The 13,936-nt window shown below is 38.5% G+C and overlaps 1 protein-coding gene across 10 annotated transcripts in view; it reads right to left on the reverse strand.

Annotated features, from left to right (window-relative positions):
- PPP1R12B (protein phosphatase 1 regulatory subunit 12B) overlaps positions 1-13,936 on the reverse strand; it is a 268,308-nt gene that overhangs the window by 59,081 nt on the left and 195,291 nt on the right. The window contains exon 20 of one of the 10 annotated variants that reach the window (XM_064273388.1): positions 8,455-11,791. The exons of the other annotated variants lie outside the window; for them this stretch is intronic. Within the exon in view, the coding sequence (XP_064129458.1) occupies positions 11,759-11,791 (33 nt within the window). The 3' untranslated portion in view covers positions 8,455-11,758. Of the gene's footprint in view, positions 1-8,454; positions 11,792-13,936 lie in introns of those variants that run through there. 10 annotated transcript variants of the gene reach the window in all.

Raw genomic sequence — 13,936 nt, forward strand, 5'->3', positions numbered from 1 at the left:
GCTCCTTGGAAATCCTATGGGGCAGTTCTACTGTGTTCTACAAGGTTACTATGAGTTGGAATTGACTCCATGGCAATGGGTTTGGGTAAACAAGTTGGAAGCAAGACAATCTAGTGTAGACTCTGGTTTCCTTCTTTTTATTCTCTGAAACAGTTTGCATGAGACAATCATTCTTATACTTGTTCCTTAGAGATTTGATAAAATATGTTCTAAAAATAGTGTAGGCCTGGTGCCTTTGGTAGGAGGTTGGGGGGGTGGTGGTTAAAGTCTGATTACATTTCTTCACCGGTTATTGGGCTTTTCAATTTTATTTCTTCTTGAGTCTTTTTGATATTTTTTTCAGAAGAGTGTTCACTTAAAGTTTTCAAGCTTACTGACATAAAGTTGTTCAAAATACTGGCTTATGACTTTTAATACTTTTTTTTTTCTGTAATTCTGCCTTTATTTCTCTTCCTTACTTATCGTTAGGCGCCAACGAGTCAGTTCTAACTCATAGCAATCCTACATACAACAGGATGAAACGCTGCCTGGTCCTACGCCACCCTCACAATCTTCGCTACGCTCATCGTTGCTGCCACTTTGTCAATCCATCTCCTTGAGGCTCTTCCTCTCTTTCGCTGGGCCTCTATTTGAGTGCCTTCCAACCTGAGGGGCTCATCTTCCGGCCACTATATCAGACAATGTTCTGCTGCTATTCATAAGGTTTTCACTGGCCAATTTTTTCAGAAGTAGACTGCCAGGTCCTTCTTCCAAGACCGGCTTAGTCTGGAAGCTCTGCTGAAACCTGTCCACCATGGGTGACTTTGATAGTATTTGAAATACTGGTGGCATAGCTTCCAGCCTCACAGTGACACACAAGACACCACAGTACGACAAACTGACAGATGAGGGGTGGGTTTACTTATATCTACTGTTTTTTTCTTGACCAGACTTGTCAGAGGTTTATTGTATAAGTCTTCAAAGAATCAGCTTCTGGTATTGCTCATGATCTTCATCTCTACTGCTATTTAGTTTTCTATTCACTAATTTTTGTATTTATCTTTATTTCATTCCTTCTACTTTATTTTTGTTTACTGTTATCGTCCTAGCTTTTTGAGTTGAAAGCGTAGCTTGTTTATTTTCATTCTTCTTATTTTCAAACCTTAAATATGCATTTAAGGTTATAGTTTTCTCTCTTAAGCTACTTCCAGAAGTTCTAATGTGAAATGCTTTCATTGTTTTTCAGTTCTAATTATTTTGTAATTCTCATTGTAATTACCTCTTTAACCCAAGCAGTATTTAGAAGGGCATTGTTAGTGTCTAAAAATATTCTTGTCTTCTCCTCCTACCTTTTCATTGTCATTACAAAAAACTGTAACCCCTCCATAATCTCAATTTTATACTACCATGTCTTATGTTTCCAGCTCACTCTCTCTCTGTTAGGGTGACCCCAAACTATCCTTCAGCTCCGTGGGATCTCATGTCTTTGATGTCCTTCATTATTTTTCTTACCTAGTTTAAATTCCACAGTCAATTATCATCACCACTCTTTCCTCTCTCTCCCTTCATTGTACTTGACAAAACTACAACCTTACTTAAATTCAATTTTTTGCTTACTCTGAGTCTGTGTAACTGAATGTGGCTTGAGAAAAAATACAACCATGCTCATTGGTCTCAATTTAAATTCATGACTTTGAAACTTGAGTGGACTCTTAACGCCGCCAGGCACTCATATATACCTCCTAGTCCATTCACTTTCCTAGACAACTATTTCATCCCTTTTCCTTTCAACTCAAACTGCCAACACTTCCTTCCTCATGTTCTTTCTTGGACGCTGGCCTTGCTTTCTATTTCACTATAAAAATTGAAGCAATCAGAAGAGAACTTCCATAGACTTTCATCACTGCATTTACACTATCTTCCCATCTGTTACCATGGATGAACTTAACATGCTCCTACTGGATGCCAATCTTTCCATTTGTGCCCTAAATTCCATTCTCTTGTCTTCTCAAGGACCTCACACTACTATTCCTCATCTTCCCTCCTACATGATCAATTTTTTTGCTCTCCCCTGGATCATTCCCATTGGCACACATGCAGCTATTACTACCATCTTAAAAAACACCTTTCTCTTGACCCCACTTCCTCTAAAGTTGCTACTCCATTTCTTTGACCCCCTCCTTGCTGAAAAACTTGTTAAGAAAATTATCTTTTCTCAACATGTCCAATTTCTTTCATTCCACTATGTCTTAGACACACTCCAATGAGGCTTTCTGTCCCACCATAACACCAAACCACTCTTATCAAGGTCACCATTGGTCTCCATGTTGCCAAAACCAATAGTCAGTTCTTAGTCCTTATCTTACTTGACCTATCAGCAATGGTCAACACAGTTGATCACTCCATCCGCTTTGATATACTTTCTTCACTCACACTGGAAAGGACACCACATAGTCCTTGGGTTTCCTCTTACTCCATTGGCTGGTATCTCCTCTTCTTCCCAATCTCTCAATGTTGGAGTAGCCCAGGGCTTCATCCTTGGTCCTTCTTCTCTATATTGTCTTTCCATGATCTCATATAGTCTCATCACCTTAAATACCATCTAAATGGTCCACGGACTTGTATATCCAGCTGCCAAATTTTTCAGTTGGATATTTAAAACATATCTCAAACTCAACATATCCAAATCTGGATTGCTCGTTTCCCTCCCCAACCTGCTTCATCTACAGCATCCCCCACCTGATTTGATGAAAATCCTATCCTTCAGTTGTTCAGGCAAAAAACCTTGGAGTCATCCAAGATTTCTCTCTCTCTCACATCCCACATGCAACCCTTCAGGAAAAGGTGGCACTACCTTCAAATATATCCAGAATCTTATCAACTCTCAGCACCTTCATTGCTACCACTTGATACAAGCCCCTATCATTTCTTGCCAGGGTTACTGCAATAGACTCCAGGTTTCTACCCTTGTTTCAGTCTAATCTTAACACAGCAGCTAGAGTGATCCTTTTAAAACTCAAGTCAGATCATGTCACACCTTTAATTAAAAATCTTGCAATGGCTCCCCATTTAACTCAGAGTAAATGGCACATCTCAAGCTGAAGGAACTGAAGAAAAATTCAAGCCTCGAGTTGCAGTAGTGAAGGATTCTATGGAGAAAACATCAAACAACGCAGGAAGCATCAAAAGAAGATGGAAGAAATACTCAGTTATTATACCAAAAACAATTAGTCGATGTTCAACAATTTTGAGAGGTAGCATATGATCAGTTACCAATGGTACTGAAGGAAGAAGTACAAGCTGCACTGAAGGCATTGGTGAAAAACAAGGCTCCAGGAATTGATGGAATATCAACTGACATGGTTCAACAAATGCATGCAGCTCTGGAAGTGCTCACTCAACTATGCCAAGAAATTTGGAAGACAGCTACCTGGCCAAGCTACTGGAAGAGATCCTTATTTATGCCTATTCCCAAGAAAGGTGATCCAACCGAACGTGGAAATTATCCAACAATATCATTACTATCACACGCAAGCAAAATTTTGTTGAAGAACATTCAAAAGTGACTGCAGCAGTATATATTGACAGGGAACTGCCAGAAATTCAGGGTGGATTCAGAAGAGGATGTGGAACCAGGGATGTCATTGCTGATGTCCGATGGATCCTGGCTGAAAGCAGAGAACACCAGAAGGATGTCTACCTGTGTTTTATTGACTATGCAGAGGCATCTGACTGTGTGGATCATAACAAATTATGGATAACATTGTGAAGAATGGGAATTCCAGAATACTTAATAGTGCTCATGAGGAACCTGTACATAGAACAAGGGGATACTGAGTGGTTTAAAGTCAGGAAAGGTGTGTGTCAGGGCTGTATCCTTTTACCATATTTTATTCAGTCTGTATGCTGAGCAAATAATCCCAGAAGCTGGACTGTATGAAGAAGAACGCGACATCAGGATTAGAGGAAGATTCATTAACAGCTTGTATTATGCAGATGACACAACTTTGCTTGCTGAAAGTGAAGAGGACTTGAAGGATTTACTGATGAAGATCAAAAACCACAGCCTTCAGTATACCTCAACATAAACAAAACAAAAATCCTCACAACTGGACCAATAAGCCACATCATGATAAACGGAGAAAAGATTGAAGTTATCAAGGGTTTCACTTTACTTGGATCCACAATCAACAGCCATGGAAGCAGCAGTCAAGAAATCAAAAGACTCATTGCATTGGGCAAATTAGCTGCAAAGAACCTCTTTAAAGTGTTAAAAAGCAAAGATGCCGCCTTGAAGACTAAGGTAAGCCTGACCCAAGCCATAGTATTTTCAGTCACATCATATGCATGTGAAAGCTGGAATATGAATAAGGAAGACTGAAGAAGAACTCATGCCTTTGAATTGTGGTGTTGGCAAAGAATACTGAATATACCATGGACTGCCAAAAGAATGAGCAAATCTTTCTTGGAAGAAGTACAACCAGAATGCTCCTTAGAAGCAAGGATGGTGAGACTGCGTCTTACATACATTGGACATGTTGTCAGGAAGGATCAGTCCCTGGAGAAGGACATCATGCTTGGTAAACTACGGGTCAGCAGGAAAGGGGAAGACCCTCAATGAGATGGACTGACATGGTGGCTACAACAAGGGGCTCAAGCATAACAACAATTGTAAGGATGGTGGAGGACCAGACAGTGTTTCGTTCTGTGGTTGCTATGAGTTGGAACCACAACAACAACAAATGACAAAAGGCCTACAACACCCTACATCCACACGATCTGATTCCTTCTCCTACTATTCTCTATCATAATTTCTTATATGTACGAGTACTTTCCCATAGTATGGCCTTTGCTCTAGCTGCTCCCTCTGTCTGGAATGCTCTTCCTCTAGATAACTGTACGGCTTCTCCCCTCAGCTTCTTCAAATCTTTATTCAAATCTCAACCTATCAGTGGTATTTACTTAAAACCAAAAAACCCGTTGCCATCAAGTTGATTTCCGCTCATAGTTAGACTCTCCCATTTGATGCTACACCCTGTCCTCTCTCCACCCAAACCTTCTTATCCAGCTCTCCTTTTGTTTTTTAAACCATTGGTGTCTAACATACTATATATTTTACTGAGTATGCTTATTGTTTACTTCATGCTGGCTCCTTCCTGCCCCTACTAGAATGTAAGCTTCACAAGGCCCAGATCTTGGTCTATTTTGCTCTCTCATGAATGCCTAGAACAATGTCTGGCAAATGTTAAGACACACAAATATTTGTTGGATGAATGAGTGAATGCTGATTTTTAATTTACTATGGTATTGCACTGTAGTCAGAGAATGTAGTCCATGTGTGTTTATATCTATTGGATCAAGCTGATCAACTATGTTGTTCAAATCCTTTATGTCCTTAAGTATTTTTGTCTGTTTGACCAACTGTTTTCTGAGAGAGCTATTTTAAAATCTGCAACTTTGACTGTGGATATATTTCTCTTTGTGATTGTATCAGTTTTTTAGATATTTTGAGATTAAATGTTCAGCGTCTACATCCTATTATCTTATACCTTCTTGGTAGATTACTCTTTCTTTTTTTTTTTTACAAGTTAAGAGATGTGTCACTTGATCCTTTTTGCTTAAAATTATCTTTTTATAGATATTAATGTGATATGCCAGCTTTCTTTTGGTTAGCATTTGCATATATTTCTTTTCTCATCCTTTATGGAAATCCCGGTGGCACAGTGGTTAAAAGCTATGGCTGCTAACCAAAAGGTCAGCCAGTTTGAATCCACTAGGTGCTCCTTGGAAAACTTATGGGGCAGTTCTACTCTGTCCTTTAGGGTCACTATGAGTTGGAATCAAATTGACAGCAACAGGTTTTTTTATGGGTTGAACAGTGTCCCTAAAAAATATGTGTTGTAAATCCTAATACCCATAAAAAAAAAAAACAAAAACACCTATACCTATGGTTATAATCCCATTTGGGAATGGGTTTTCTTTGTTATGTTAATGAGACAGTATTAGTATCTTGAGTCAATCTCTTTTGAGATATGAAAAGAGCAGATTAAGCAAGGAAGTGAGGAAGCAGAGATGGGGGAAGGAAGATAGACACCATACCATGTGAAGATCCCCAAGGAACCAAGAAACAAGGACCTTCTCTCAGAGCCGACAGAAAGAGAAAGCCCTTCCCAAACGTAAGCTCTCTGAATTTGGACTTCTGGCCTCCCAAACTGTGAGAAAATAAAATTTTGTTTCTTAAAGCTATCCACTTGTGATATTTCTATTATAACAGCATTAGATAACTAAATCACCATCCTTCCATCTTCCACCTTTCAGTGTCATTTTGAAGACAGCATATAGTAGGATAATCCAGTATGAGTATCCCTGTCTTTGTAGATGAATTTACATTCTTTAGTATTACTTACATATTTTATTTTGTATTTCCTATTTACTATGTTTTTCCTTTGCTTCTTTTCATCTCCTTTCCTGCCTTATATTGGATGGACTGAATGCATTTTTAAAATTATCAATTTTTTCTTTACCGATGTGGGTGCTGTACCTTCTATTTCTACATTTCTATTATTTTAGTGGCTACTCCTACATTTAACACACTTATTTAATAATTTTTTTTTCTTTAAAAGTTTAAAGTTAATCTGTATCTTCTCTATTGGAGTAAAGCAAGCATACTTTTACATCTTTAACATCACATTTTTATTGCTAGAATTTTAGTTCTACCTTTTTAAACATAAAAGAGAAAATATTAGTTTTATCATATTTTACAATTTTTTACTCCTTATACTCTACTCCCTTCTACACTTTTCTTTTTCCTGAAGACTATTCTTTAGTTCTTTCATCAGCAAGGCTTTGTGGGTTGAGAAATTAGCCCTTGTGTATCTGAAAATGCCTTTACTTTGTTCTCATTGTGTAAATAAATCACTGTATAGAATTGTAGGTTCATTTTTGTTTTTCTACAGCAGTTTGAAGATACTATTCTGTTTTCTGGCATCTATTGTGTCTAATTAGAAGTCTACAACCAATCTGACTACTATTCCTTGGTATATTATCTACTCCATCCAGCATTTAAGGTTTTCTATTTATCATTAATGCCCTATACTTTCACTGTCATATATGCAGTTATAGATTTATTTATCCTGCTTTACAGATTTATTTTTCCTGGGTTTTTCTATTCTGAGGGCTCCAACTTCATTTTTGGAAACACTCTTGGCTGTAATTTGTAAAACTGTCTCTTCTTCATTCTTTCCCTTTTCTCCTTTGCAACTTCTAGCTGATATGTGTTAGAGCTTCTGAGGTTATCTTCCACATCTTACTTCTCTTCCATTTTTTTCCATCCAACCCTATGTCAACCTGCGTATGAAAGATTTTCTCAGTTCTATCTTCCAGTTCACCAGTTTTCTCTTAAGCTGTGTTTGGTTCTACCTGTACTTTTAGTATAATATTGTATTTTTTTAAAAAAAATTTTATTGTGCTTTAAGTGAAAGTTTACAAATCAAGTCAGTCTCTCACACAAAAACTTATATACACCTTGCTACATACTCTTTTTTTTTTTTTTACACACTCCCAATTGCTCTTCCCCTAATGAGACAGCCCGCTCCCTCCCTCCACTCTCTTTTTGTGTCCATTTCACCAGCTTCTAACCCCCTCTACTCTTTCATCCCCCTCCAGGCAAGAGATGCCAACATAATTTCAAGTGTCCACCTGATCCAAGAAGCTCACTCATCACCAGCATCCCTCTCCAACCCATTGTCCAGTCTAATTCCTGTCTGAAGAGTTGGCTTTGGGAATGGTTCCTGTCCTGGGCCAACAGAAGGTCTGGGGGCCATGACCACCGGGGTCCTTCTAGTCTCAGTCAGACCATTAAGTCTGGTCTTTTTATGAGAATTTGGGGTCTGCATCCCACTGCTCTCCTGCTTCCTCAGGGGTTCTCGGTTGTGTTCCCTGTCAGGACAGTCATTGGTTGTAGCTGGGCACCATCTAGTTCTTCTGGTCTCAGGCTGATGTAGTCTCTGGTTTATGTGGCCCTTTCTGTCTCTTGGGCTCGTAATCACCTTGTGTCCTTGGTGTTCTTCATTCTCCTTTGATCCAGGTAGGTTGAGACCAATTGATGCATCTTAGAAAGCCGCTTGCTAGTGTTTAAGACCCCAGATGCCACTCTCCAAAGTGGGATGCAGAATTTTTCTTAATAAATTTTTATTATGCCAATTGACTTAGATGTCCTCTGAAACCATGATCCCCAAGCCCTGCCCCTGCTACGCTGGCCTTCGAAGCATTCAGTTTATTCAGGAAACTTCATTGCTTTTGGTTTAGTCCAGTTGTGCTGACCTGGCCTGTATTCTCTGTTGTCGTTCCCATTACCCAAAGTAGTTCCTACCTACTATCTAATTAGTGAATACCGCTCTCCCACCCTCCCTCCCTCCCTCCCCCCTCTCGTAACCATCAAAGAATATTTTCTTCTCTGTTTAAACTATTTCTCGAGTTCTTATAATAGTGGTCTTATACAGTATTTTTTTTTAATACAGTATTTGTCCTTTTGCAACTAATTTCACTCAGCATAATGCCTTCCAGATTCCTCCATGTTATGAAATGTTTCACAGATTCATCACTGTTCTTTATTGATGCGTAGTATTCCATTGTGTGAATATACCATAATTTATTTATCCATTCATCTGTTAATGAGCACCTTGGTTGTTTCCATGTTTTTAATATTGTAAACAGTGCTGCAATAAACATGGGCGTGCATATATTTGTTTGTGTAAAGGCTCTTATTTCTCTAGGATATATTCCAAGGAGTGGGATTGCTGGATCGTATGGTAGTTCTATTTCTAGCTTTTTAAGGAAGTGTCAAATCTATTTCCAAAGTGGTTGTACCATTTTACATTCCCACCAGCAGTGTATAAGTGTTCCGGTCTCTCCACAGCCTCTCCAACATTTATTATTTTGTGTTTTTTGGATTAATGCCAGCCTTGTTGGAGTGAGATGAAATCTCATTGTAGTTTTGATTTGCATTTCTCTAATGGTTAATGATCATGAGCATTTCCTCATATATCTGTTAGCTACCTGAATATCTTCTTCAGTGAAGTGTCTGTTCACATCTTTTCCCATTTTTTAATTGGGTTATTTGTCTTTTTTTAGTTGCGTTTTTGCAGTATCGTGTAGATTTTAGAGATCAGGTGCAGATCGGAAATGTCATAGCTAAAAACTTTTTCCCAGTCTATAGGTAATCTTTTTACTCTTTTGGTGAAGTCTTTGGATGAGCATAGGGGTTTGATTTTTAGGAGTTCCCAGTTATCTAGTTTTTCTTCTACATTCTTTACAATCTTTTGTATACTGTTTATGCCAAGTGTTAGGGTTCCTAACGTTGTCCCTATTTTTTTCTTCCATGATCTTCATTGTTTTGGATTTTATAATATCGTATTTTTTTAATTTCAATATTATATTTTTAATTTCCAAGATTTCTAACTGGTTTTCTCTCACACTTTTCTGTTCCTGTTCATTATCTGTTATTTTTATTTTGTGGATGCTAACTCTGTATGTTGAAAATTTTAACCTATTTTTAACCTTCTTCAGATTATTCTACTATTCTCTCACTTGTTGAGTTTCTTGACTTGCTTTCCACTGTTTTAAATTTTATTACATTCTTTGTAATATCTTTGAGCACTCAATTTCTGATTGTTTTAAATGTGAGTACCTAACCCTGTAGGATAGTTTCAAGTTGTCCCAGCTTAGACCCAATAAGTTGCCTGCCTTACACCAGACCTTAAGTTGGTAGTTCTGGATTCTCTCCCCTTCTAAGTAGCCCAGTTCTGGAGTTCTGTGATTCCAGAAGGGGTTTGGGACTCAGTTCTATCTTGAGTGGGTCCCTGGGCTTGCTTGCTTCTGCCTGGCCTTCCCTACTCTCGTCAGGAGCTAGGAGCTTATTTCTAGCTGTGACACTACTGGGACAAGCTGAACTAACCCAGCTCGTCTGCAGATAGTACAGTGTGTTTCTGGTTCCTGACTCACGCTGTACGTGGACAGGATCCTTGTAAAAAATCCTAGTTCCCATTGCCTGTATCCAGTCACAGCTCCCTTACCACACTGGCTTTTCTCTTCATTACTAGCCCAAAGAGACTTTCTTTCTCGTTTTTGGTTATGGCTGTGTGTTTAAAAAAAAAAAAAAAAATCTTTACCCATCATTTCCCTGTTTTGGAATGGAAGGGATAGGATTTGAGTGTGCTCATTCTGCCATACTGACCTGGAAATCCCAGAGTTACTTTCACTTTCGAAATAATAGCAGTTCAATCCCCCGACCTCACTAGTCTCTAAATATTAGCAAATATACCCAAAGTTCAAACTGAGAATCAACTGTAGTGAAAGAAAACTCTCATTATTTGGATTGAAATAAATAATAACTATACCGGAAAATTGGAAATGGAGAGAAGATAGCTTTTAAAAGTTAAGAAACTTCGGACAACAGCAGATTTTATTATTTTATTATAAACCTTGTGTATAAGCTCTACTGCTTTTTTCCATAAATGGAATCAGACTGAACAAAAGCAGAGGGTGCTTTCCACAGCACCAGGAAGAGCCACTGCAGTCAGCGTAGTCCTGTAGTAAGCACCAACCTGTACCCATGTACCTGGCAGACAGCCATCAGCAGAGCGGAAAGAATGCTGGACTAGGAATTCAAAACTGTTCTAGGTCATTCTCTGCTACTAAGTCATTACACGGCTTAGGATAAGACATATCCCATTTTTGAGCCTAAGGTTTTTCACCTGTAAAACAGGAGCTAGGGACTAGAATGACTTTTAAAAGTGCCTTCCAGAAATAATTTTCTGTGACCTCAACAGTTTGGTACTTTGTAAGTAGTCCAGGTACTCCATTCTTCAGTGTACTCTGTAAATAACTTACCAGATAAAGAAAGAAAATTACGCGTTTCTGAAATCAGTCTTCAAATGAAATGGAAGTTGGAATCACCAGATGCCTGGTTTTATTTGATTACCACTCTACTAGCCTAGTGATGCCTGGTAGCTGATGTGTGGGTGTAGACACAGTCTAAGTTTTAAATAGAAAAAAAGCCAACACGGATCAAAACAAAAATTCTACACACAAGTCCCAGACACAAGAAAGGGTAAGATGTTGTATTTTCTACAAACATGCCTGTCACTGGTAGCTGAGAAGACGAGAAAAAGAAATCTCAAACTGACCAGATCAAAGCACAGATAGGGACAATACTAAGCAGCATGCAACAAAACTGTAGGATGTGGGAGATCTGACTCTATAAAGTCTTTACACTGTAAAGTCGGTACAATTAGAATTCCATGTGAATAGATACGAAGGAAAGAGAATGAGGAAGAAACAGCCTACAAGGCAAAGCTGGAGTGCTACTGAACAGAAGGATAATGGATGAAGAATAAAGAAATTTGGATTGAGGTAGAAAGGAAAACTCAAGAATAAATCTTAGAGCTTCTCTGAGCTTTGACTATGGGTCATAATGTGAATTTACATGACTAACTGTATTAATTTCACCACAATGCAGTAAAAACCAAGCTGATTCAGATTTTATTTATAGGTCTGAAGGATGGAGAGTTAATACATAGCTAGTCACAATCATAAAGACCTATCATTTTCTAAAAAACATCACTGATAGCAAAGCATCTTATCATCTATACTGTCACATGTGAGGCACAGTACATTGCAATATCTGTGGATACAGACCATATTAGGGGTGGGTGTCCAGATACTATTCAATTTTCCCACGCCTGCTGAAATAGGCAAACAATCCAAAGGGATTGTTAGTTCACAAACGGCCACTGAGCAACTGGATATCCATCTGTAAAAAAATGAAAGAGGACTCATACCTCACACTATACACAAAAGCTAACTCAAAATGGATCAAAGACCTAAATATAAAACCTAAAATGATAAGGATCGTGGAAGAAAAAATAGGGACAACGCTAGGGGCCCTAATACATGGCATAAATACAATACAAACCATAACTAATGATGCACAAACACCAGAAGATAAACTAATCAACTGGGGGCTCCAAAATATTAAACACTTACGCTCGTCGAAAGTCTTCACCAAAAGAGTAGAGAGAGAAGCTACAGACTGGGAAAAAAATTTTGGCTATGACATATCCAACAAGGGTCAATCTCTAAAATCTACAAAATACTGCAATACCTCTACAACAAAAAGACAAATAATTCAATTAAAAATGGGCAAAAGATATGAACAGACACTTTACCACGGAAGACATTCAGGTGGCTAACAGACATGAGGAAATGCTCATGATCATTAGCTATTAGAGAAATGCAAATCAAAACTACAATGAGATACCATTTCACCCCCAATATTACTGGTATTAATCAACAAAACAGAAAATAACAAATGTTGGAGGAGTTGTGGGGAGACTGGAACTCTTATGCCCTGCTGGTGAGAGTGTAAAATGGTACAACCACTATGGAAAATGATACGGTGTCTCCTTAAAAAGCTAGGAATAGAAATACCATACAATTCAGCAATCTCAATTCTAGGAATATATACTAGAGAAATAAGAGCTGTCACATGAATAGACATATGCACACCCATGTTCATTGCTGCATTATTCACAACAGCAAAGAGATGGAAACAACCTAAGTGCCCACTAACAGATGAATGGATAAACAAATTATGGTACGTACACACAATGGAATACTACGCAATGATAAAGAACAATGATGAATTAGAGAGAAACATCTCCTAACATGAATGAATCTGGAAGGCACTGTGCTGAGTGAAAACACAAAAGGGCAAATATTGAATGAAAGCACTATTATAAAAACCTAAGAAAAGGTTTACACACAGAAAAAATCCATCTTTGATTGTTATGAGAGAGAGTAGAGGGGGGGAAATCACTAACTACATATTAAACAAGTGTTAACTTTGGTGAAGGGAAAGACAATACACATATAGGGGAAGTCAGTACAACTTGACCAATGCAAAGTCATAGAAGCTTCCTAGATACATCCAAACACCTTGAGGGACCAAGTTACCGGGGCTGAGGGCTGGGGTTCACATTCTCGGAGCACATCTAGGTCAATTGGTATAACCTAGTTCATCAAGAAAATGTTCTACATCCTACTTTGGTGAGTAGCATCTAGGGTCTTAAAAGCTTGTGAGCGGCCATCTAAGATACAGCTATTGGTCCCATTACATCCTGAGTAAAGGAAAATAAAAACAAAAAACAAAGACCCAAGGGAAATATTAGTCCAAAGGACTAATGAACCACATGAACCAAAGCCTCCACCAGCCTGAGCCCAGAGAACTAGATGGTGCCCAGCTACCACCACCGCTCTGACAGTGATCACAATACAGGGTCCTAGATAGAGTGAGAGAAAAATGTAGGACAAAATTAAAATTCACAAAAAAGACCAGACTTGCTGGCCTGACAGAGACTGGAGGAACCCCTGGGCACCCTGCTAACTCAGAACTGAAGCCACTCCTGAAATCCACCTTTTAGCCAAAGATTAGACAGGCCTATAAAACAAACGGAAACCCTGATGGTGTAGTGGTTAAGAGTTACAACTGCTAACCAAAAGGTTGGCAGTTCGAATCCACCAGGTGCTCCTTGGAAACTCCATGGGGCAGTTCTACTCTGTCCTATAGGGTCGCTATGAGTCAAAATCAACTCAACGGCAACGGTTTTTGTTTTTTTTTTTCAAATAAAACAAGCAGTAACACACGTGAGGAATGTGCTTCTTAGCTCAATCAAGTATACAAGACCAAATGGGCCACACCTGCCCAAAAACAAAGATGTGAAGAGGGGAAAACTAGACGAATAGGCATGGAGAACCCAGGGTGGAAAGGGGCAGAGTGCTGACATACTGTGAGGATTGCAACCAATGTTACAAAATAATTTGTGTATAAATTTTTGAAAGAGAAACCAATTTGTAATGCAAACTTTCACCTAAAGCACAATTAAAAAAAAAAAAAAAA

The sequence above is a fragment of the Loxodonta africana genome, chromosome 20 (assembly GCF_030014295.1).
Source record: "Loxodonta africana isolate mLoxAfr1 chromosome 20, mLoxAfr1.hap2, whole genome shotgun sequence".
Taxonomy (NCBI): domain Eukaryota; kingdom Metazoa; phylum Chordata; class Mammalia; order Proboscidea; family Elephantidae; genus Loxodonta; species Loxodonta africana.